This window comes from Xiphophorus hellerii, chromosome 17 (genome assembly GCF_003331165.1).
Source record: "Xiphophorus hellerii strain 12219 chromosome 17, Xiphophorus_hellerii-4.1, whole genome shotgun sequence".
NCBI lineage: Eukaryota > Metazoa > Chordata > Actinopteri > Cyprinodontiformes > Poeciliidae > Xiphophorus > Xiphophorus hellerii.
Genome location: NC_045688.1, coordinates 19,131,230 through 19,154,463, shown reverse-complemented (window position 1 = coordinate 19,154,463; position 23,234 = coordinate 19,131,230). Strand labels below are relative to the sequence as shown.

General features: G+C 40.3%; 1 protein-coding gene across 1 annotated transcript; it reads left to right on the top strand.

The window, feature by feature from the left end:
- The first annotated feature begins 5,338 nt into the window (after nt 1–5,338).
- On the top strand, nt 5,339–23,159 carry mkln1 (muskelin 1, intracellular mediator containing kelch motifs). Its single transcript, XM_032589034.1, has 18 exons — nt 5,339–5,446; nt 6,307–6,376; nt 7,467–7,609; nt 8,372–8,460; nt 8,557–8,666; nt 10,123–10,315; nt 10,424–10,540; nt 10,731–10,796; nt 13,036–13,148; nt 13,224–13,436; nt 14,721–14,942; nt 15,028–15,157; nt 15,608–15,755; nt 16,298–16,412; nt 17,681–17,820; nt 18,067–18,169; nt 18,610–18,664; nt 19,569–23,159. Exons 1-18 carry the CDS (start codon nt 5,367–5,369, stop codon nt 19,688–19,690), a joined length of 2,229 nt encoding a protein of 742 aa, XP_032444925.1. The 5' UTR covers nt 5,339–5,366; the 3' UTR covers nt 19,691–23,159.
- Nucleotides 23,160–23,234: the final 75 nt, after the last annotated feature.

Genomic DNA, 23,234 nt, shown 5'->3' with positions numbered 1-23,234 from the left:
TCGTGGCGGGCGGTGCGCGTCCCGGGCAGCTCGAGATGCTGCGGGCACCGGCAGGAGTAAAGCAGCAGTTTGATGCTGCTGATCAATAAGGAAGTTAGCTGTCAGAGGACTGAGGCTGGATGGGAAGTCTGCCGAGCTGATGGTTGCATTAGTCACCCTTGTATGGAGGATGAAAACTGACATGATTAAAAATAAAAGCAGAAATATATATTTCATTTTTCGTTGGCGCTGCTCCCCATAAACAATGCAAATCATATGAACGTTTTCTGAAAAAAAAAAACGAATAGAACAAAGCATGTTGGTGTGACAATAACTAGATGAATCAGCTGTATTAGTCCCATAAACATGGAGGTCAAGAACAGCCCCCATTATTTAACATTAAAAACTTTAGCTGATTTAAAAATCAATGGGGGGAAAAAATCACATTATTCACACATTTGTCCTAGAGAATGAATTGTTCTTTATTTACAGAGCAAAATAATATCTGGTTTCAAATGAAATGAAATGACATCAGACTTTTGCAGAGCTTCATTAGGACACTCAAAAATGCTTAAAGATCTGGTTTCTGCTGCTGACGATAACAGTCTGATGAAAAATATCACACAGGCTTATAGTCCTGAATCCAAGTTATAATCTTATTAAGTTAGCTTTCTGATTTCACAGTGAGTTCCTGTATGCATGACATCATGGCTTGGTGACTAACAGTTAGGGGGAAAGCAGGTGATCTCATTTCAGTTGATGGTAAATCAGAAAGCTTTTGAATTACACTTTGTTTTAACCCGTTCACTTCATTTAGCTCGTAATAACAAGCTCCATCTACCAGTTAAGTGATATATGGAAGTCTGTTGGGATAATATGTAATGTGTATTTTAACCAGATGTTTAAGAGCTGTACAGGTAACCTTACTACTTGAAATCAAGCTCAGTTTTCAGCGTGAAACATCAGATGTCAAAAACAGGGACCATGATCAGTTTCTAAATCAGTCATATTCAGCTGTCATAAGCCTAAAAACACATGTACAGGTTGAAATTAAAATTGAAAACGTTCTATTAAACCCTTTGATAATAGGGGCTCATAGAAAATCAGATCCTTGAGAACAAAACCCGAACTCTGGGGGGTATCTGAGGCTTGAAGACCCCCTGTGGTTTTACAACTGTCAGCAACAAAAGGCTCCTCTCAGCTCCGTCTGCCCAGCTTTCTTCTGCTGTTTGTTCCTTTGCACAACTGCCAAGTTAAATGGGTTCACTCTGAGCTGCATGGAGCTCAGACAGTCCAGGAGAGACATCTATCTCCTGCTTCTACATTAGCAAGAATAAAACTCGCAAAGGCCTGTTGAATTAATAAATTGTTAAGTAGCTCAGGTGGTCACCAAATTTATCAAAGGTTACAAAATTTACATTTCAAAGCTGTTTTAATCAACTTAAACTTTGATTTCATTCCTAATGCATTTAATTTGTTCCTATAGTAGAAGTAACCTAGCTTGGTAAAAACCAGCCCCTAGTTCTACGCTTTGCTTCGTGGATCCTCGGCTGTTGAGTAACTGTTGCTTGTTGGAGCCCTGGACTCTGTTAAAGTCAGGCTAGAAGTAACTTTATATGACTCCTTTTTATTTATGTAGCCATTCCTGTAATAGTAAAAAAGATAGTAGAAAAGAATGACCCCAAATTTACTACAATCCAAATTCTGCTTCTCAGAAAATTACACATTTACATTAGACTAAAGCAAAATAAAAAAAAATAAAAATTATTTGGGTAAACTGAAAAGATATCTCTGAAGTGTACACTATTTGCAGTCAGTTCTTGGCCAGGGCTCCTTTTGCATAAATTGCTGCATCAAAGCAGGTGTGGAGAAGAGCAGCTTGTTGCTCTGCTGAGGTGTAACGGAAGCCCAGGTGGCTTTAGTAGCCTGGTGTCTCTCATCTTCCCCTTGACAATAAAAATCCTCCATAAATTCTCTAAAGGGTTCGGGTCAGGTCAGTATGCTGGTCCATCACAGTAACATTGTGGTAACTTAACCATCTTTTGGTACCTTTGGAAGTGTGGGCAGCTGCCAACTCATGCTGGGAGATGAAATCAGCATTTCCATGAAGCTTATCAGCTGAATGCAGCTGATAAGCTTCATTCATTCATGAAGTCTTTTAAAATCTCCTGCTAGGTAACTCTGCTGACGTTAGACTCTAATAAAAACAGTGGCCTATCACCAGCCTTAGACTTGGCTCCCCAAATCCTTATTGATTGTGGAAACTTCACTTTGGACCTCAATCAACTTGAATTCAGTGCATCTGCAGTTGCCTTCCAGACTCTGTGAGGACAAATGCTTCCAACATAACTCACAAAGCTTCTGATAGTTGTTGCTCATTTCCCGGATATGTCTGAGTAGAGAAACGCTGACTCAGCTCCAACCTCTCACAGCTCCCACTGAATGGCCTTTGCTTCACACTTCTCTCAAGGCTGTTGCTACTTATGTTGATAGTGCACTTTTCTCTACCACACTTTTTCCTTCCTCCCAACTTTCCATCTAAATGTTTGGATACAGCTCTCTCTGCACAGTCAGGCTCTTTAGCCATGACCTTGAAATGTCTGGCTTGCCTTCTGTGCTGCACACAATTGAGCAAGCCATGAAACAGTCACAGCATTTAGAACTTTTTTGGTTGTTGATTTAATGGAGCATTAAATGTTTCAGAGAAACTACATCTTTGGCTTTCAGTCAGCTCTAAGGTGTCGTCATCAAACGTACATGTTGGAAATATGTCAAAAACATGTTTGAAAATTCAGATTTCGTATCTCAAGGTCATTTCTCTTCTACTCAGTGTGACGTTACTCTGGGAACGTAGTGTGAACAGGAACAACTCGTGCTTCCTACAACATCACTTTTATCTCAGCCTCAGTGAAATATAACGCTGGAGGACAAAGCTGGATAAATAAATGAAAGAAGGGTGGAGAAGTGCAGTGAGTAGTAAAGTAAGCAGAACTGTAATTTTACAACTTAAGCAATACAACCAGAAAACAGTATTTTATTAGTGGAGCCAAACCGCATGTGAAAAATTTATCTTTATTGAAAGATTGACCTTTACAGTGTCAATATCCCAAACAAGCTTTTGCACTTCAACAAGTAGCATTGTTATGCACTTACACTGTCGTAGTTCAATGATCCTCACATCTTTAGATGGTGGCCTTGGAATGCTGGCCCAACTTTCACCCTTAGCAGGTTGAGGTATGATAGTTCATGTGTTACTGAGGGTACTTCAGAAGGAGTACCAGCACCTTCAAACCTGCTGTTAGGTCCTTGTATGTCTGGTGTCAGAGCTTGCTCAGTCAGTCTTGTTTCCGGTTGGACTTCGCCAAGGTTGCCCTCTGTCACCTAATTGGTGCACAATCTTTATGGAGGTGCAGTCAAGGTATCTGAGTCCACCTTTTGGTGGCATCGGGTCTCTCCTTTTTGCAGATGATGTAGTTCTGTTGGTTTCATCAGCTCCAGCTTTAACTGGAGTGGACCAGAGCAATTTCCAGGATGAAGAACAGCACATCCAAATCTGACCTTTGGCCAGAAGAAGGTAAAGCACCCTTGCTGGGTTGGAGAAAATTTGGTCGACAGGGGATCAAATTTGAAACATTTTGCTACATCTTGAACTGTTGCGGTTTCCTGTCACACTGCATTCTGTCAGACGAATTAAACCCTTTGAAAAACCTATTTACCCTTTCACCTGTGGGGGCACTGCACCAAGAACTACTGAAGGAAACAAAAACACAAACACCCCACTGAACACATCTTCCTTCTTCATGAAATGTGTAAACAAAATGGTGTGGTGGGTATGGATCTGTCTGGTGACATGGAAAAAATAAAGTTCATGGCCACAACTTGTTATAATTAAGTAGTTCTCACAAAATAAATAAGTTGTTCCCATGAGTTATTAAGTCATAGCCATGATATTTTTTTTTCTTTTGTCCCATGTCATCAGTTGCACTCTGTAGGTGTGAGACTTTAGCGGTTTTGTTTTTGGCAAAAGATGACAAGCCATTTCTCCCGCTAACGATAGACACTAACGTTTCTTTTGGTTCTATTTACCCATAATGCTCTGTGCTTTCCAGGCAAACAAAATCAAATTAGAGTAGAGAAACCTAAACAGGACTGGTGCTCCTCAAGCATTTGGGGGTATTGTTCATGAATAAAGGAAAAACTGGAGCAGAAGATCGATAGGTGGATTGGTGCTGTGTCTGCAGTGATGCAGGGGAAATATTCTCAAATTACCAGTCAATCTACATTTCTACCCTCATCATCTGTGGTCACAAGCTCTGGGTAGAGGCTGAGCTGAGATTCCTCTCCAGGGTGTCTGGGCTCTCCCTTGAATATGGGGTGAAAAGCTGGGTCCTTGTCCTGCGATGGACTGGCGACTCTTCCAGGGTGACCCCGCCTCTCGCCCGTTGACCCTGGAGATAGGCAACATCACCCCTGCGATCGCATTGGGGATAAGGGTGTAAGATAATGGATAGACGGACGGAAGCTCCGTTATCTAGGAAGGTTCTCAGAGTAGAGCTGCTGCTTTAAGCACCATTAAGTTGTTACAGGAATACCAATCCAATATAAGATAGTAAAATCTTTACAACTGAACATTCATCCAGTTTACATTATGAAAGCTGCATTCACTTTCCTCGCTGTGACTCATGCACTCCGCAGGGAATCATGACTCAACATGTCGGAAGATGATGAGGTCATCCTATGTGTTTACATATTAAAGAGATTCATTATTGATAGGAAATGATCAATGATGTGAAAGAATAATATGGACATTAATGACATAGCAATTCTACAAAGCATATATTTTTTTGCCATTTTTGTCTTTTTGTTTGACTGTAAATGTTTTTCTCTCCAAAAAAGAGAGACTATTAAAATATTTCAGGTCCTATTTTAATTCAAATTCACCTTCTCTTTTAAAAGTTTAAAATCCAGATTAACATCTTTCCTCCAACCTCTATTGCATGTCATTTTATGAAATCAGAAATTTCTGTTAAAAAAATCCGTTTTTAATGATCTAATGTTACATTTAAATTTTCTGATAATCTAGATTTTGGGGATTTATTAGCTGTAAACTATTATAATAAAAACGTTCACAATATTGTTCTCTATGTAGAGTGAATATATATAATAGATTAATTTCGCTTTTTGATTAAATGAATTTGAAAAATAACAGTTTTTATTGTTAACTAAATAAAAAATGTATTAAAAATGACGATAAAACATTACTAAATACTGTCGGGAGATAACGTCCAATCGGGTCTAATTTTATTCGACTGAGAAGGCGGAACTACTTGGAAAAACTGGCCAATGAGAGTCAGCCAGCCTCCCGTTAGCTGCTATTTTCTAACAAGATGGCTGCCGTTCCTGAGAGCAGAGTTCTTACTTTCAGCGTTTTTAAATGGAGCTCATATTCCTCCACATATTTACCCGAGTGAGTGTTGAGCACATTGGCTAGCTGCGTGTTTGCATTAGTGTTAATGGCTGATGGAGGGCTTTCTGTCGCTCCGAGTACCGGTGGACGGTCCAGCCGGCTGGACTTGGCCTAGCTCGTCTCAGATCCAACACAGCGAGCGCTAGCTGAGACAAGGGCGCTCGCTGGGCTGGTTTATTTATTATTATTTGTTGGCTATTCTAAAGATTTTCTGATTCAGTAGCGTGTAACATTTATACCCCTTAATACAACGTTAAACTGAGTATTATAAACGTGTAGCTAAGCCTCAGTAGCAGTTGAGTTCTTGCAGTCGCGACGTAAACAAAACAAACCATGTTACTATCTTTTAAAAAATGGGGCATTTTAAACAACTTCAAATTCAATACTCTATACCCTGTTGCATTAGCATGCTGTGCGGTAACGTGTGGAAATAAATGTTTATGTTGGCATAACTGAAGCTGATACACACAGGTCCTGTTACTATTGGCTAACCAGCTCATTAGCTAATTAGCCTGTTTACCCGTGCAGTGAAACTAAATCAGACTTCGTGGTTTGCTTAAAATATGGCAACACTGCTTAATCAGTGGAGTGTTGGTAATGTCGGGCACAGTGTGTATGTCTGTTATATTTTAGCTGTTGCTGCTTCACGGTTTCACCATCAAGCTAGCTACTGCTAATTGAACTATCGTGCTTCATCTATTCCATACTGACACCGGAAGCTGTTCCTGTACGCGTATGGCAGTTTATATAATTACTGTCATGTAATGATTTCTTTTAGTCTTTCCTTGCCTTTGTTCTTGCTAACTTGATTGGTCACTTTCAAGACTCGGTAAATAAAGCCAATCTTTTTCATTTCTTAGGAATATCTTGGTGGATAAACCTAACGATCAGTCCTCCAGGTGGTCTTCAGAGAGCAACTATCCTCCACAGGTAGGCTGATCCAGTTAGCCAATGACGTTGCATCTATAAAATGTAGAAAACGATGTCCCTATATACAAATTAAGATATGAATTCAAGCGCATTTCCTTTGTATATCCTGATCAATGTGAAATTCAGGACAAATAAGGGAATAACAGAGCCCTATGCTCACACGTCTCCATTTTAATCTGCAAATAACTGTAACTATACCCTGCTTCTGTATGATTAAAAGAGATGATTACCTCTTGTTCACATTTTCTCAATAAACACGCAACTGTGGTTTTTTTCCTTCATAGATCACTTTGTCCTTTCACCCCTTTCCAGTTGGTTTATTGAGGTCATAGACTGTGTTCTCTTTTAGATCATGCAGCAGGGATCACAAGACCAAAGAGTGACCAACAGGCCACAGCATTCACCTGAGCAATGCTGTGTATGCTGTTCTTACAGGATGTTTAAATGCATTTAGGTGTTCTAAATATAATCAAAGTTGTTGTGTGTTCTCCTTAAGATGTCATCGTCCGCATCAGATTATAGGGTTGTAATATCAGTGGGTTGCCTTCAACTTCTGGACTTATCAGTAGAGCCTGAGTTTTAAAGAACATGTGTAGCTAGCCAGGCTAAAGGATGAGCAGAAAGGGAAAGTGGTTACACATGGTCTTAAATGAGATGAAGCTAGTAGGCATGTCAACTGCCAATAATGAGTTGTTTATCATGTTAAAGTGAAAACATGATTTTTTTTTTTTCTCCGGATAATTAGTTGTTTTTAACATGCCTGGGGGGAAAGGACTTAAAGATGGGTGACTTTAAGTCTACATTCTAAGTCTTTTAGTTTGACCAAAACACAATGTGTAAAGTTCCATTCATGAAAAAGGTTCTCCCTTTTTTGTGATTTTTGCAAACTTTGTGGCTCTACTTTCTATGTGCCCCCCCCCCCCCCGACACACACACACACCCCTTCAGTTTCACTGCACTGTTGCAGAAGTTAACATTTACAGTCTAAATTATCACCATAGTTGGCAGTACAGCCAGTCTTCACCAAGGAATGGCGCCTTGCTATTTTTATGCTTCATGCTGTTTTGTGTCTCTGTTTCTTCTTCACTAGTTTTTAATCTTGAAGTTGGAAAGGCCGGCGATTGTTCAGAGTATCACCTTTGGCAAGTATGAGAAGACTCATGTCTGCAACCTCAAGAAGTTCAAAGTGTTTGGTGGGATGAGTGAGGAGAACATGACAGAACTTTTATCCAGGTGAGTTTCTCGACTACAGAGTCCAGTTCTAAAGTAGATCTCTTGATCTCCGTCTCTTGCACAGCATGTAGCCGTCAGTACCAGGGGAAAAATAAAAAGTTAAGCTGTTTTATTTTCATATGGCGTGTTTGTCTTTGTTTGCACTTTTTGCCATCCCAGCATGATTTACAGTTTAATGCCACATCTCTTTGACCAAATAAACAAAACCCTTAAGGAATGTGATTCTAAGTCAGGATTGGATTGGACCCTAAGGAAGGGAAATGTCGACACTGGACAGTCACTCTTCTCTGTCCAGGTGATCTCTCCATCTTTTCTAGGTGCGTCTCCTCCTCAGAGCTCCTCAGCTCCTTCAGACTAGCCAGCAGCAATTAGCTAACCCAGGTGAAATGCACATCTGCTGAGCTCATAAGAATGTTGGGAAAAACATTGTTAAAGGGTTAATAGAGGAGGAGTGATGTTTTTGATGACTTCCTGAAGGTGGAGTTTCAGAAGGAGCAGGAGTTTTTAAAGAGGTCGCTGAATTAGGAAGTCAAATTAGATATGTACAGCATTTTTATGATGACTAATGTTGGCATTGTTGCTAGATTATGCTATAAAATGGCAATGTATACCTGAAAAACATATTATTTATGTTTTATCAAATATGTAAAGAGCATTTTTATACAAGTTTTCTACTGCGGCTTTAGTGAAGTAAATAAACCAACAATGAAAGTTAAAACAGTGTTTAAGAACTGACCCGTCTTCTTTCTGCTTGCCTCTCAGTGGCCTTAAGAACGACTACAACAAGGAGACATTTACGTTAAAGCATAAGATTGATGAGCAGATGTTTCCCTGCAGATTTGTGAAAATAGGTAAAAGGCGTCCATCTGTGGTTGGGTTCGTTTACACTGCTCAGGTTTTCCATTTCTCCGTCATTTCCCTGAATCTTTTCTGCCTGTTTGCCATAGTGCCTCTGATGTCTTGGGGGCCCAGTTTTAACTTCAGCATCTGGTACATTGAACTGCATGGCATTGAGGACCCTGATGTGGTGCAGCCCTGCCTTAACTGGTACAGCAAGGTCAGAACTCCAAGCTTTATCTTTCAAAATACTCCTAACATTTCCACTATTTCTCTAAAATAAATGTAATTATTTCAAACACCTTTTTTCTTGAGAATTAATTTGTAGAATAACTCAAACTTAGGCATTTCTTTCTTTATTATTATGCCACTAGAAGTGTATATATATATATATATATATATATATATATATATATATATATATACATACATACAGGGGTTGGACAATGAAACTGAAACACCTGGTTTTAGACCACAATAACTTATTAGTATGGTGTAGGGCCTCCTTTTGCGGCCAATACAGCGTCAATTCGTCTTGGGAATGACATATACAAGTCCTGCACAGTGGTCAGAGGGATTTTAAGCCATTCTTCTTGCAGGATAGTGGCCAGGTCACGACGTGATGCTGGTGGAGGAAAATGTTTCCTGACTTTCTCCTCCAAAACACCCCAAAGTGGCTCAATAATATTTAGATCTGGTGACTGTGCAGGCCATGGGAGATGTTCAACTTCACTTTCATGTTCATCAAACCAATCTTTCACCAGTCTTGCTGTGTGTATTGGTGCATTGTCATCCTGATACACTGCACCTCCTTCAGGTGCCCTGTATATATATACAATATATAATATATATTGAATTCAATGAGAAGGTGTGTCCAAACTTTTGGTCTGAACTGTATATCTTTTACAGTGTCAGTCCCTTTTGGCACAACAGAGGCAATATTTTTAGAGTAATCAGTAATTCATAAGAAGTGCATGTTGAAATACTCATCAAGGCATTTTTGATATTATTTCACTATCATACAAGCTCAGTGATTTTTTTTTCTTCTTTAACTTAAATTTATTGTAGAATTTCTCTAAACCGCTGTAGAACTGTTGCAGCTGTGGAGCATGGTGGTGCTACCATCATGATGTGGGCCTATTTTTCTGCTTGCAGTTCTGGTGCTTCATAGAAATAATCTTGTTTAATGAAGGAAGGACGAATACCTTCAGAATGAGTTTTTCCTGTTCTTAATCCATAAGGCAGATCTATTCAGTCTAATTCTATGCTTTGTGCTCTTAGTGACATCATGCTTTACTATTTATTTTACATTATATTTAGAATTCCTATTTGCACTTTCTGAACCATTTGAAAGGTTTGTTGCAGTTTTATTTTTACATGTTTGACCAAACTTGTGAAGTTCTTGGTGTATTGAAGTGTGCTGTACTGGTGCAGAGTTAGCAAATGAAGCTGTGAGTCAGTACATTTATTTCTGTATTAAAAAGAAAAATAAATATTTTAAGGAAATTCAGCTGTTTTTCTGTATTGGCTGATACTAGACCTCAGATATCGGTACAGGTAATGAAAAAAGTCACTCCATCCCTAATTCAGTGTCATGACATCACAGGAAGTCGTCTTCACAGCTCAGATTAGGTTGTGGAATCGATGTAAAGTTGCTGTTCATCGTGTCGTTTCAGTACAGAGAACAGGAAGCCATTCGGCTCTGCCTCAAGCACTTCCGGCAGCACAACTACACGGAAGCCTTCGAGTCGTTGCAGAAGAAGACGCGCATAGCTCTTGAGCACCCCATGCTCACACACCTGCACGACTGTCTGGTGCTGCAGGGAGACTTTGACGCCTGTGAGGAGCTCATAGACAAAGCAGTGAGAGGTACGGCCCTGCGGCTCCAGCTCCGCCTCACTCTGCAGCTCTCTGGAAGTGAACATGTGCCGACGCTCACTGCTTTCCCAACATTCCATCATCTCATTTCTCTGCTAGATGGTTTGTTTAACCAGTATATCAGCCAGCAGGAGTACAAGCCCAGGTGGAGTCAGATCATCCCCAAGTGCAACAAAGGTACAGGCAGCCAAGAAACCAGCCGAGACGACATGAACAGTGAGAGCTTCTATTCGCCTGGGAAATCCTCCCAGTCTGTTGGATTAAACACTCCAGATCTCTGGAAGCTCGCTGGAAACCTAACCCTGCTTTCTGTTTTTCTGCCTCCTTCCTTACCCACCCACTCCCTTGCTTTCATCCTCCATCCTCACGTTCCACCCTTATCTCCTCCCCGTCTCCTCGTTTCCAGGTGACGGCGATGACAACAGGCCCGGGATGAGGGGAGGACATCAAATGGTCATTGACGTCCAGACTGGTGAGACCCACGCAGACGCTGCCATGAGTCACTTCCTCCTACGTCAGATTGTAAATGCAAAGCTCTGTTTCGGAGTAATCAAATTAAGCCTCGTTTCCTCCCTCAGCCACCTTCAGGCCTATGTTTAAAACTCACATCACTACTTCTGCTTTGACGGTGACAGCACTTCAGTTGTGATTTGTTGAGGCTGGGATGAAAGCCTGTGTAATGTGTGGAGGTGGATCTGCAGACTGCTGGGTGGAGTCACTGCAGCCCTGAGCGCCGACTCCCTCCAAACAGCAGTTACTGCGTATCAGCAAGTTGATACAGTTTACTTCCATGAACCATTTATTTTAAAAAGAGGAATCAATAGACAGTTAAACTCCTTATTGTTCAGGTTGCTTGTTTTATACTGACAGTCGCTTCATTATGCAATTCTGAATGTTTCATCAACCTGAGGTTAACCTGGAGGTGAACCAATCAGGCCTTTTTGATGGAGCTTTGGTGTCATCGTAGATAAAAGAAGAAAGTAACACTGTGGCCACAAAGTTTCAAGATTTCTTCTAAAATTGTACCGTTTGTTACATCATTTCAGTAACCGTGTCCAAATTTTCCACGCTGCGTACTCTGAAATGTGGCCTCCATTCTGACAGTTCTGTGTGGTAAAACATGGCTGATGAGCAGCAGCAGACAGACGTCTTCCTGATTCCACCATGGAATCTTTTACCTTTTATCTACAAAAAGGTTCCAATTTCCTTTTTTTTTACTTTATTTTGTGATGATTTTGAAATGTACATGTGTACATCCAGACCCCTAATAACAGAAGTCTAGAACTTCTAGTTGAACAAAGGCAAATAAAATAATAATAATAATAAAAATCCAATTAGATTTTTTTTTTTTTTACTATTTTAAGTCTGACCTACTAATTTTGCCAAATTTCTTTATCATCACATAGATCTGCTTTGGATTCTGTGATGTTTTGTGATGTGATGCTTTGTGTCTGACCTGGATTATTTTAAAGCCATTGTTTTTTTTTTAAACACAAGATAAATTGTACAGGTTTCTGTACTTTTTGGAAATCATCTTCGCTGTAGCTTTGACATAACGCCCGACTCTGTCTCAGCTGTTTTTCTCACGTTTTCCTCTGGAACAGCTCCACCCTCTCTCCTCGGCCTGCTTTGTGGCGCTGCAGCACAGCGGCAGCAACAGAAATGATTTTACTGTTAACAAAATAACGTAGCAAAACCTCTTTTTACATGCAGCTACAAACAGCTGAAGCAACACTGCTATGAACAAAAAAAGCATGAATAGTGGATAAATACAAAAGCATCAAAGACATGAGAAGTGATGCAATGTAGCCCTGTTGCCATAAATAATGAATCAATCGCAAGAAAAATTAAAACGAGCTCAATTTCCATTTGCATGATTTATTGATCTTCTCCTTTCTCTCCTTCTACCAAGAATTGGATGACAAAAGTCTTCAGTTTGGTGCTTTGGTCTTAACTACGGAATCCCTTTATTGAACAACAATTCTGTTTACACAGATTTCATAATTCATTTTATTTGTCGTTTTGTTTATTTGTTTTGGATATTGAAAATGTCTTCCAGTTCCAGAGTTCATTAGAATTTAAAGTTTATTGACCTTTGACAATGTGTTCTTGCATTACTATGCCATTACCATTATATTACTGGGAAATGGTCTCAAAACAAAATGATCATTTATTGCAATAACTTCTGGGACAATTTATCATCCAGCAAAATTTGTCATGGTGACAGGCCTAATCCCATGTTTTGCCTCTTGCATTCCTTTTTTAATCAATTGATGGCCTTAATAAAAACATTTAGGACTTGTTTATTAACTTTTGGAGTCAATCACAGCAACCCAGTGATGAATCAGATTCTAATAGTTTGACATATAGATGTCTGGTAGAAAGCCCTCCCTCTCTGGCATGTCTGAACTTGCTGGATGTGGTCATGGAACAGGTCTGCTCTTGCTGGATGTTTTTTTCTGAGTGGATCTTTGAAGCTGTTGTGTGTGTTTTTGTAGCCTCTGTTCTCTGGGCAGGGCGGCTAAATGTTCAAACAGAGATTAATGCTTTGGAGTTCACCCATGCTATGACGGCAGAATGAAAATCACTCTTTGCTTCTTTCATTTGTTGATGTAACTTAATTTGAGCTGACGTAATGTCAGATGTCCACTCCTCTGATGTCTCCGATAGTGATGTAATAGTGATGTAATGTGTGTGTGTGTGTCCTGCAGAGACAGTGTACCTGTTTGGGGGTTGGGATGGCACTCAGGATCTGGCTGATTTCTGGGCTTACAGCGTCCAGGAGAACCAGTGGGCCTGCATCTCCAGGGACACAGAAAAAGAGGTGAGGGCCAGCCTGACTACACAAACCTACCAGCAGGTGGCAGCTCTGTAAGCCTGTCTGCTGTCGTCCAATCAGAACGGCCCGAGCGCCCGCTCCTGCCACAAGATGTGCATCGACTCGCAGCGGCGGCAGATCTACACGCTGGGCCGCTACCTGGACTCCAGCGTCAGGAACAGCAAGTCCTTGAAGAGCGACTTCTACCGCTACGACATCACGGCCAACACCTGGACGCTCCTCAGCGAGGACACGTCGGCGGACGGAGGGCCCAAGCTGGTGTTTGACCACCAGGTAGCGCTCCTGTTTCACTCTGCCTTCTCTTTGTTTTTACTCAGGTTTTTTTTTGTATTGGAGATTCTTTTTTATTTTGAAAAGCATTCGTTTTTAAAAAAATCTTTCAAAAAGAGATTTACTGATCTAACATTTTGCTACCAATATTCAAGATTTTCCTGTTTAAAACAAAACAAACGAAAGTGACATGTCTGATATGTTGATCCAGATGTCAGCTAAAGTAGTAGCTCATCAAATCTTAGAAATCCAACAGGACTCAAATGCATCAGTGTGTGAGCGGGATATTATAAAACACGTAGCTCACAGATACGATCCGACTGGGCAGAATGTTAGGGGCGGTGATGGAGTCTGATTCTGAGAGGAGAGGAGGAGGCCGCGCAGGAAAAAATGAATACAGAGTTGATATTTAAACTATATTAAACTATACATTAGCATTTAGAAACATTATCCATATGTGTTCCATGTAGAGATCCTCTGATGCTGGTCACCAACTCACTTCCTGGTGGATCTCTACATGCAAAAGCCAGTAGAATGCTTCCAAAATAATTCAGGGAATGACAGGTGTCTTAGATTTGCAAATTAATTTTCTATAAACTGAACAGTGGAAGGAGGCCTTCCAACAAACCAAATATCAATTCCTGTTTGTTAATATTTCATAAAAACCCATAATGGTCTTTTTTTTTCTCTTGAAATTTAAGACCAAATTTTGTTTAGCAAATAATCAACAAGTCAGGTGCTCACTTACAAAAAACAATAACTACCAACTACCTGTTAGTCACAGCACAAATTGGAAAGTGATGGTGTATTAAGACATGCTTTTAAATATTTTTATTATTGTAAATTTATTAGAGGTGCATGATAAATCTGCCAAACGATAAGCAGTTTATTAAAGTTCACTCTGGTTGATGCTTACAGGCAGAATCTGTTTGAGTTCCAAGGTTTAATGAGTTATATGTATAAAAAAAAATCTTTCTTTCTGTATTTGCCATGCTGATCAGTAGGACTGCACCGATTCCACTTTTGTGGCCAAGCATTAAAAAAAAAAAAAAAAAAGTTTTTCTTCTGTCTGAAAAGTCACTAAATAAAGCAACAATTCACTAAGTTGATAATAGTGGGGTAACCAGTGCTTACTGTGACTGTCACCTAATTATTTCTGTCAGTAAGAAGCAATTACCCCCAAATTAGAAAGTGATCCAGCCAATCTAACTTCCAAATTCTGTTAATGTCTTACCAAAATATATTAGAATACCAACCTGATCTGCCTTCCCTCTCCTGTTGTTGCAGATGTGCATGGACTCAGAGAAACACATGATTTACACGTTTGGCGGCCGCATCCTGACATGTAACGGCAGTGTGGAGGACAGTCGGACGTCTGAGCCACAGTTCAGCGGTCTGTACGCGTTCCACTGCCAGGCGGGGACGTGGCGCCTCCTACGGGAAGACTCGTGCAATGCCGGGCCAGAAGACATTCAATCCCGGATCGGACACTGCATGCTCTTCCACACCGTGAGTCTGACTCCAGACTGGATCCTGGTAGAGCCAACTACTGTTACCTGATGCTTACTGATGTTACCTCTGTACCGGTCAACAGAGAAACCGCTGTCTCTATGTGTTTGGGGGTCAGAGGTCAAAGACGTACCTGAACGATTTCTTCAGCTACGACGTGGACGGAGATCATGTAGAGATCATATCTGATGGTACCAAAAAGGATTCTGGGATGGGTGAGTTTTTCATTCCAGTTGCTCTAACAAGCTGCCGTTAATTAAAGCCAGACTGGGCTCAGATACAAGCACTCGTAGGTTCCTGTCCCGTCGGCATAGCGACGTCAGAACGTCTCAATGTTACAAAATGGAGGTCTGTAGACGATGGATTTGTTTTCTTTTTTAAAATCAAATTTGGGACATTTTAAAGAGGTTCTGAATTGTAATAAATGAGAATCTAGATTCTTTTGTGAATCTGTATCGACCATTTAGCCGTTCAGGTTTTTTAAACATTGATGATCGACCGGAAATTTCCAGTCAGTGCACACCTACACCGTCAATAGGGTGCTTAGCAAACTTTAGGGAGAGTTTTCTATGGCTTCTGGGTTGGAGGATCTGCTTCCTGTAGAACAACTGGAGTTTTATCTGCAACAAATATTTGTCATTAAACGTTCTTTCACCGTTTCCCAGTTCCAATGACTGGTTTCACCCAGAGAGCCACCATCGACCCGGAGCTCAACGAGATCCACGTCTTGTCGGGGCTGAGCAAAGACAAGGACAAACGGGAGGAGAACGTGCGCAACTCGTTCTGGATCTACGACATCGCCCGTAACAACTGGTAGGCCCCGAAACGAAAGCCAGGCCTCGTCGTTCAGAGACGACTCTGATTGTAACCACAACACTCACAGGAAGTTCTCAGACACATGCGGAGCGTCGCTCTGTCACCGTGATCACACCACAGAGGCTCAGTGTTCGTGCAGCACTAGCTGGCTGCCAGCACTCAGTGTCTTTATATAACAGCGGACAAAAGAAATCATCTTTTGAGGCGTTTCAACAGGGAACAGTTGGATCACAGTAAACACGATGTGCAGGAAAAGCTGTGGCCAACTGCTTCTAGTGAATCACATCACTAGCATATGATGTGCTACGATTTGTTCCTTTTTTGCTACAATTTGTTCCTTTTTTGAATTTATGACGCATGGTAAGAACTGGCGTAAACTGATTCTGGAAGTGTGGCTTCGTTTGTGTTTTTTACCACAACCAGAACATCCTACGCTACGTTTGTTTTTTCCTTGATGGCTTCAGGATGTATTCGGAGCTTTATTTCTTCTTCTTCTTCCTCATCATCACTTCTGTGTGTGTGTGTGTTTGTTCCCTCAGGTCATGTGTGTATAAGAACGATCAGGCTGTAAAAGAAAACCCGAGTAAGACGCTGCAGGAGGAGGAACCGTGTCCACGCTTTGCACACCAGCTGGTCTATGATGAGATGCACAAGGTAGCACTTCTACCCTACGCTGCCACACAGTCTGCATGTCCAAAACCCAAACAGTGTCAATAAAATACCCCCACCCTCCTCTCACATCTCTCTGACTGCATTCTGCCTCAGTGCGTCATGAATATTCTAGGGCTTAGAAATTTGTCCGCTTAAAAATAAAGATAAAAACAACAAAACTTCACACAAACTAGCAGGAGCTGTAGTAGTTAGCTTTTTGAACACCAGGAATCACTTCTGGTTTATTATTCCTGTTATATTTATCATTATTCACAGCAAACTTGTGATGTTTAGATATATGACTGAACTTACTGTAGAGCTGAGCAACTGGAGGAATTCCTCTATAGAAAAAGTTAAGCTCATTTTAATAAAAATGGGCATAATGAGAATTATTAATATATGCTTAAAGATTACGGTACTTTAAATCTGAGAAGTGATTCTCATTGGAATGTAGGTTCTAATTTGATAAATATGATTGTTTACTGTGATCTAGTTTCTTAGTTGAAATGGAATAACCAGCAGTTATTCCTGCTGCTGCATAGATGATATATTGACCTCTAACCTCAACCAGCCAGTGGTCCAAATTCATTCCATCCTTTCAATTAAATAAAAAAAAAACTGAGTTTCCACTGTGTTTATAATGTAACCAATCCACTCAGAGTCATTTTCTTTTGTTTGATTAAAGTCAAATAAATGTTAGCGACATACCAACACTCTGCCTTCTGACACCACTGTTGTCTTCTTTCTGAAGGCCTTAGACAACCTTTAAAAATGCTGAGTCATGATGTTCTCAACTCATATTATGCAACTATATTCAGTTAAGTAGGATTTAATTTTTTTTAATTTAACTTCTATTTTACCAGGATAAAAAACCCCTCTGAGATTAAAAACTCTTTTTCAAGGAAATCCTGACCAAGAGCAGCAACAAATCCAGAATCAATGTGTTTCCTCATTTCTTTCAGCACCAGAGAAAGTTTCTTACATCATACAGAAACAAAATTAAAATATATTTTCTTTGTTTTTTGGCCAGAATTCTTCAGCATTGTTAAAACCAACATTAAATATCCGTATGTTGACAAACAAACAGATATCACTTGTTATTTTCTCACAACTGTACCTTTGATGAAAAGATTGTGTTTCTGTTCCTACCACTGAGGTCATTGCAGGTCAATCAGTCCCGTCTGAGTTCTTTTTAATTTAGTATTTCATGAATAATTTGTGTAAGTGTTGGAGAGCGTCTGTTCCATGCATGTTTATCCCAAAATGTCCAGGTGCACTACCTGTTTGGAGGAAACCCAGGGAAGTCGTGTTCCCCTAAGATGCGCCTGGATGACTTCTGGTCCCTCAAACTGTGTCGGCCCTCCAAGGAGTACCTGCTGCGCCACTGCAGATACCTCATCAGGAAATACAGGTCTGCAGATTTTACTGTGTCACTCCGTCACCTGTTATGTTCAGGTCAATGATAAGACAGCAGATACAAAGATTTCTCTGTCATCTACAGTCAGGACTTTGATTTAAAACTAGAGAACAGTAAATTATGGGAAATAGTAGTACAGGTAACCTTAAAGTTGTAGCATGTTGCCATCTAGTGGTTGTAATCTGTAACAGTGGTCTGTCATTGTTTGCCCACTGTGTTGACCATGACTGTGTGGGGTAGGTTTGAGGAGAAAGCCCAGTCAGAGCCACTGAATGCTCTGAAGTACCTTCAGAACGACCTGTCGCTAACCGTGGACCACACTGACCCCGATGAGACCAAAGAGGTACTGCAGCGTTCACACACACTACTTTAACTAACTGGAGTGAATGTCAACCTGCGTGTTCAGCTGAGACTAGAGCTGAGAGTTTGACGTCACTTAGAGCACATTGCATAGAATTAGACTGAATAGATTTGTCCTTATGGATTGGGAACATAGTTACCAATTACTGTATAGAATTTATTTATTTATTTATTTTTTTCAAAATCGAGACCGATACAGATATTAATATCATATCGATGCATTTCTACTTTGAACTACGGAACCTGAAGGTTTCCATTGGTGGAAAACAATCCACATTTTCCTTGAATTAAATCTTCATAAACCAAACAAAATTGATTAGTGGATGAAATGGATCTGCTACCCAGCAGTAGGTGAGCGTAGGGCTGTTTGACTCTTCTGTTCTCCTGAATGTCGGTGATACAGGTGTTTGTGTTGCATTTCAGTTCCAGCTCCTACCAACTGCTCTCTTCAAGTCCAGTTCTGATTTCATCCCTCTAGGTAAGACCCTAATCACTCTGAATGTGTTGGATAAAGATACTGGATAGGTTGAGTCTGCTTGACTTCAGTTAGTGACAATACCGTATTTTCCGCACTATAAGGCGCACCTAAAAACCTTCAATTTTCTCAAAAGCCGACAGTGCGCCTTATAATCCGGTGCGCCTTATATATGGACCAATATTGAGCCACAACAGGTCTCGCAACTACGGTAAGCAGCCGCCGTCTTCATTTTCCCCCGTAGAAGAAGAAGCGCGCGGTGCACACTGGGTTTTGTGTAAAGACCCCAAAATGGCTCCTATTAAGAGACACGCTTACGACGCAGAGTTTAAGCTCAAGGCGATCAGTCACGCAGTAGAACACGGGAATAGAGCAGCAGCAAGAGAATTTAACATGAACCAATCAATGGTGCAGAAGTGGAGGAAGCAACAGCTGTTCATTTTGGGAATGAACGGAGTTTTCAGAACGCTGGTTTGTAATCTATTAATAAAGTTTGACTGACCTATCTGACTATTTTGTTGACATTCCCTTTAGCGCAGTTCCATCTAATGGATGCATAACGTAACCCCAGCCTCTACTGTAGCCTCTATTCTATGCACCTTATAATGCGGTGAGCCTTATATATGAAAAAAGTTTTAAAATAGGCCATTCATCGAAGGTGCGCCTTATATTGTGGTGCGCCATATAGTGCGGAAAATACGGTACTTTACCCCATAAACCGTAAACATCAAGAGGAAATCATGTTTATCAGATTTAAACACCCTTCATTTTGCATGTGGTACTGATTAAGAGTTCACTGTTTTACTTTAAATGAGCAGTAAGTGTTAGTGCAGAGTAACCCTCAGGCAGCAGCCTGAACCTGACCGGGGGTCAGTCCTCACAGACCTCTGCTCCCTCCTCCTCTCAGGCTTCTCTGACGTAGACCAGACGTACGCTCAGCGAACGCAGCTCTTTGACACGCTCGTCAACTTCTTCCCCGACAGCATGACGCCCCCGAAGGGCAACCTGGTGGACCTGATCACCCTCTAGCATCCTGCTCCTTTCACACTCGACTGAACACACACCTGTGCACCCCACACACCTAAAACACACCAGACTGGCCAGCTGAGTCCACTTTGTCCACCTCCACTAAACTGACCTGTGTTCTACAGGCTTTGTCACCATGGCGATGAGGGTATTAAAACACAGCACCACTGTGCTGGGTAGACATGAGTGAGATTTTCTAAAAGCCTTTGGTGCTTTTTTGTTGTTTTTTTTGTTTTTTTTCTTTAGGTGTGAGCCGATTGCTCAAAGCTCTAAAAAGTTTTAATTTGACAAAAAAAAGATTGTTGCACTTCTGCTTTGCTTTTCACACACAGGCGTTCAATGAGTACTTTTAAGGCCAGTGGATTTTTTTTCTTTAAAGTCGGCCAAGTTTCCCCAGCTCATCTGTTCTTTAGGCTTTTCCTGAACGTCTCTCCTGGGGAACACGTTCAGGCTCATCGTCCGGCTTCTTTGCTGCTTTCGTTTTTGAAGAACTGCTCGGCTTTCTTTGGAGCTCATGACTTTTTTCTAGACGACACGCAGCCGCACCAACCACAAACAAAAATGTAGTTTACAATTTTAGTAGTTTTAGTGAGTGCGATGAGGAAAAAAAAAAAAAGAATATATATGTATGTCAGGAAATCTAAAAGTCCTTTTGGGTCTGACTAATATAAGTTTAAACGCTTCAATTATCAGACTGTCAATTGATTCTAATTGCTGAAATTATGTACAAAATATGTAAATATACATACAGAATATTTTCCTGGATTGGATGCATTTTCTGCTGGAATGTCTCCCACCTTACCTAAATGTTCTGAGTTTACACATAGACGCTCATTAGTTCCTGTACCAGATATTCAGCATAAGGGGAAAAATCTGTGATAGTGCTTTAAGAACCTCGATTATTGTTACAAATGACCTTCTATAGGTTTCCTTAAAGTCCCTCGTGTGAGTGGAAAATACCCACAAATGATTCGTTTTTTCACAGTTAGGTGGATCAGATAGTAGATGTTGAATTACATCTACAAACAATATGCCCACAATCTGAAAATATCACTTTTTCCTGTTCATAAAATACATCAAAACTGAAAACCATTTTTAGTCTATATAACACATCAAACACAGCATGGATATTGGTTTACCAATATCTAATTGTAAACCTTTTATATTCTGGTTGTCACAAAGCTCCATGATGGAATCTGCATCACATTTCCCCCTCTTTTATGTTAATATCTCCTTTAAAAAAGAAAAAAAGGTTAGAATCAGCAGGACCTCATGCGATACATGAAATCATTGGTCATATCATATTTGCTTTATGAAGAAAAATCTTCCTCCCTATTTAAGTAAGTGTCCATTAAAAGTGTCAGATTTTAACACAAAGCAGTAAAGAATGTATGTTTTAGTTGATAAATTTCAGGGAAGTTTTCATTTACAATCATTTCCTTAAACAGAAAATGGGAAATCTGTGCCCTGCGGTTTACTGTAACTGAAGCATAAATCTGTAAATTTATTAAGATTCTGATTTAAAACCTTAACGACTGAATGATAGTCAAACCTTTTCTGTTGGTGTTCCAGTTTTAGAGCTAAATCCATTGACGTGTTGATGTGGACAGTCAACAGCGTAGTTGTTAAAAACTCCAAACCGGACCAGAACCGCCAGGCATGGGCCGCAGTGAGTCTGCCTCTCACTCCTCCTGTTTCCATGACGCTCTTGACGTAGTAAATGTAGGTTGGTGTGCCTCGCAGTCTTAGATTCCTAACCTCTGACCTTCTAAACACATCAGTTTTTTTTTTTTTTACTCACCAGTTGGTGTTTATAAATCCCACTTGAGGAAACATCAATCAGAGATCAGATCATTTTAAAGAGTTGATTAAGCAGCAGTTATAAATGTGCTGATATAAAGGCGTGGTTGCCGGGCTACATACTTGGATCTGGCTAAATAAAATGTCTCCCTCCACTATTAAATAGTTTAAATCTGTACATTCTATTTTTACATACAGATTATTGGTGCACTATAGTATGGAGTGATTCTAATATTTTTGTTTACTGCTTGTTTTAACTTATCGGTCATAAAATATAGATTTTAATCAAGTTAAATATTCATTCATGTCCCACCAGACATTCCTTACTGGTCCCAGTTTAGGACTTTAGGAACAGTAACAGATGAACTGTTTGCAGTCTGCCTAAAGGCAAAACACGGATTACTGCAAACCAAACCAAAGGTTGCTTCAGTTCTGCAGGAAGGCGAGCGCCACAGCTCGCTTAAAACCTGCAACTGGGTGGGATTCTACTTTTGGAACGCCGGGAAAACAGTCCTGGTGTTTTTAGGAAGAATTTGCCAAACTAAGTGATACGAGTTGTTATGATTGCAGTCCTTAAGCACAGAGATAAAAACCACTGTCCCCCATCAGACGTGTGATCGTGGAAGCTTCATATGTAGCATATGAATATTAGAGCTCTGCTCACGAAACTGATATTTGAAATCACTAAATGTTATCCAGCTATTCTCTTACCAAAGGACACCATTAGCAAAACGCACTGAAAGCGTAGAAGATGATAAACAACCATGGTATCAAATGACTTCAGCCACGTAGGCTCGCTTCCTCTTCCTCTTGTTTCTCTTGGATTGAGTGAAAGTAGCTGGAGGATGTCGCTAGCTGCTTTCTGGCAGGAGCGTCACCTGTTTTAATAACCGCTAACAGACGTAGCTTTCAAAACTCTTAACGCGGCAGACATTTTAAGCCTTAGCAGAGAGGAGAGCGATGAATCTGGAATTTCATTTCTTTTAGTAGAGTGGGACATGTCAATAAATTAAGTTTTTTTTAATTCGGTAATTAAGTGTAAGAAGATACTTTTATTGGATTCGTTACACCCTGAGTGATGCATTTCTGCTAATTTTTTTATGATTTTTGCCTTAAATATGGATTAAAAGAGATAATCATTATAATAAAAATACTTGCCACTCTGTATAAACTTTTGGTGAAATCCACATTTTTTCTTTTAAATGCACTTATACTGGATGATGATGAAGGGTGTGTTTCCCCCCATGTTGCTTCTATACAGAATGAATTCATGGTGTAAAAGAATACTTGAGGAAGCAATAAGAAGGATTATTGAAGGTATTCTGATAATGTTTGAGACTCTCCACTTTACTGGAGCATTTCAGTTTTTTACCAGAAGAAGGTTTTGTTTAAGAAAGCTTCATTCTGAACACCTTAATTTACCACACAATGCCAAATGCTTGTTTTCTCTTTTGGATATGTGTTGGGGAAATGGTCCCACAACCTTTGCTGTGTCATAACTTATTACCATATATGGTCATTGCCCGTCTCCCGTGTGGGTCTGAGGAGGTGTAAGGCTGGTACTCTCTGATCCACACGCACCACTCTGTGCACACACAGAATGTGTAGAAAGCCTTGTAGTATTGCATTGTATGTAATGTATATAACAAATAAAGATTGTATTTTGTTCAAATTTTCTCAAGAGCTGTTTCTATTGGTTACTTTCTACCCCCCTGGTGGCTCTGTCGGGGCATTACAGAGGAACCGC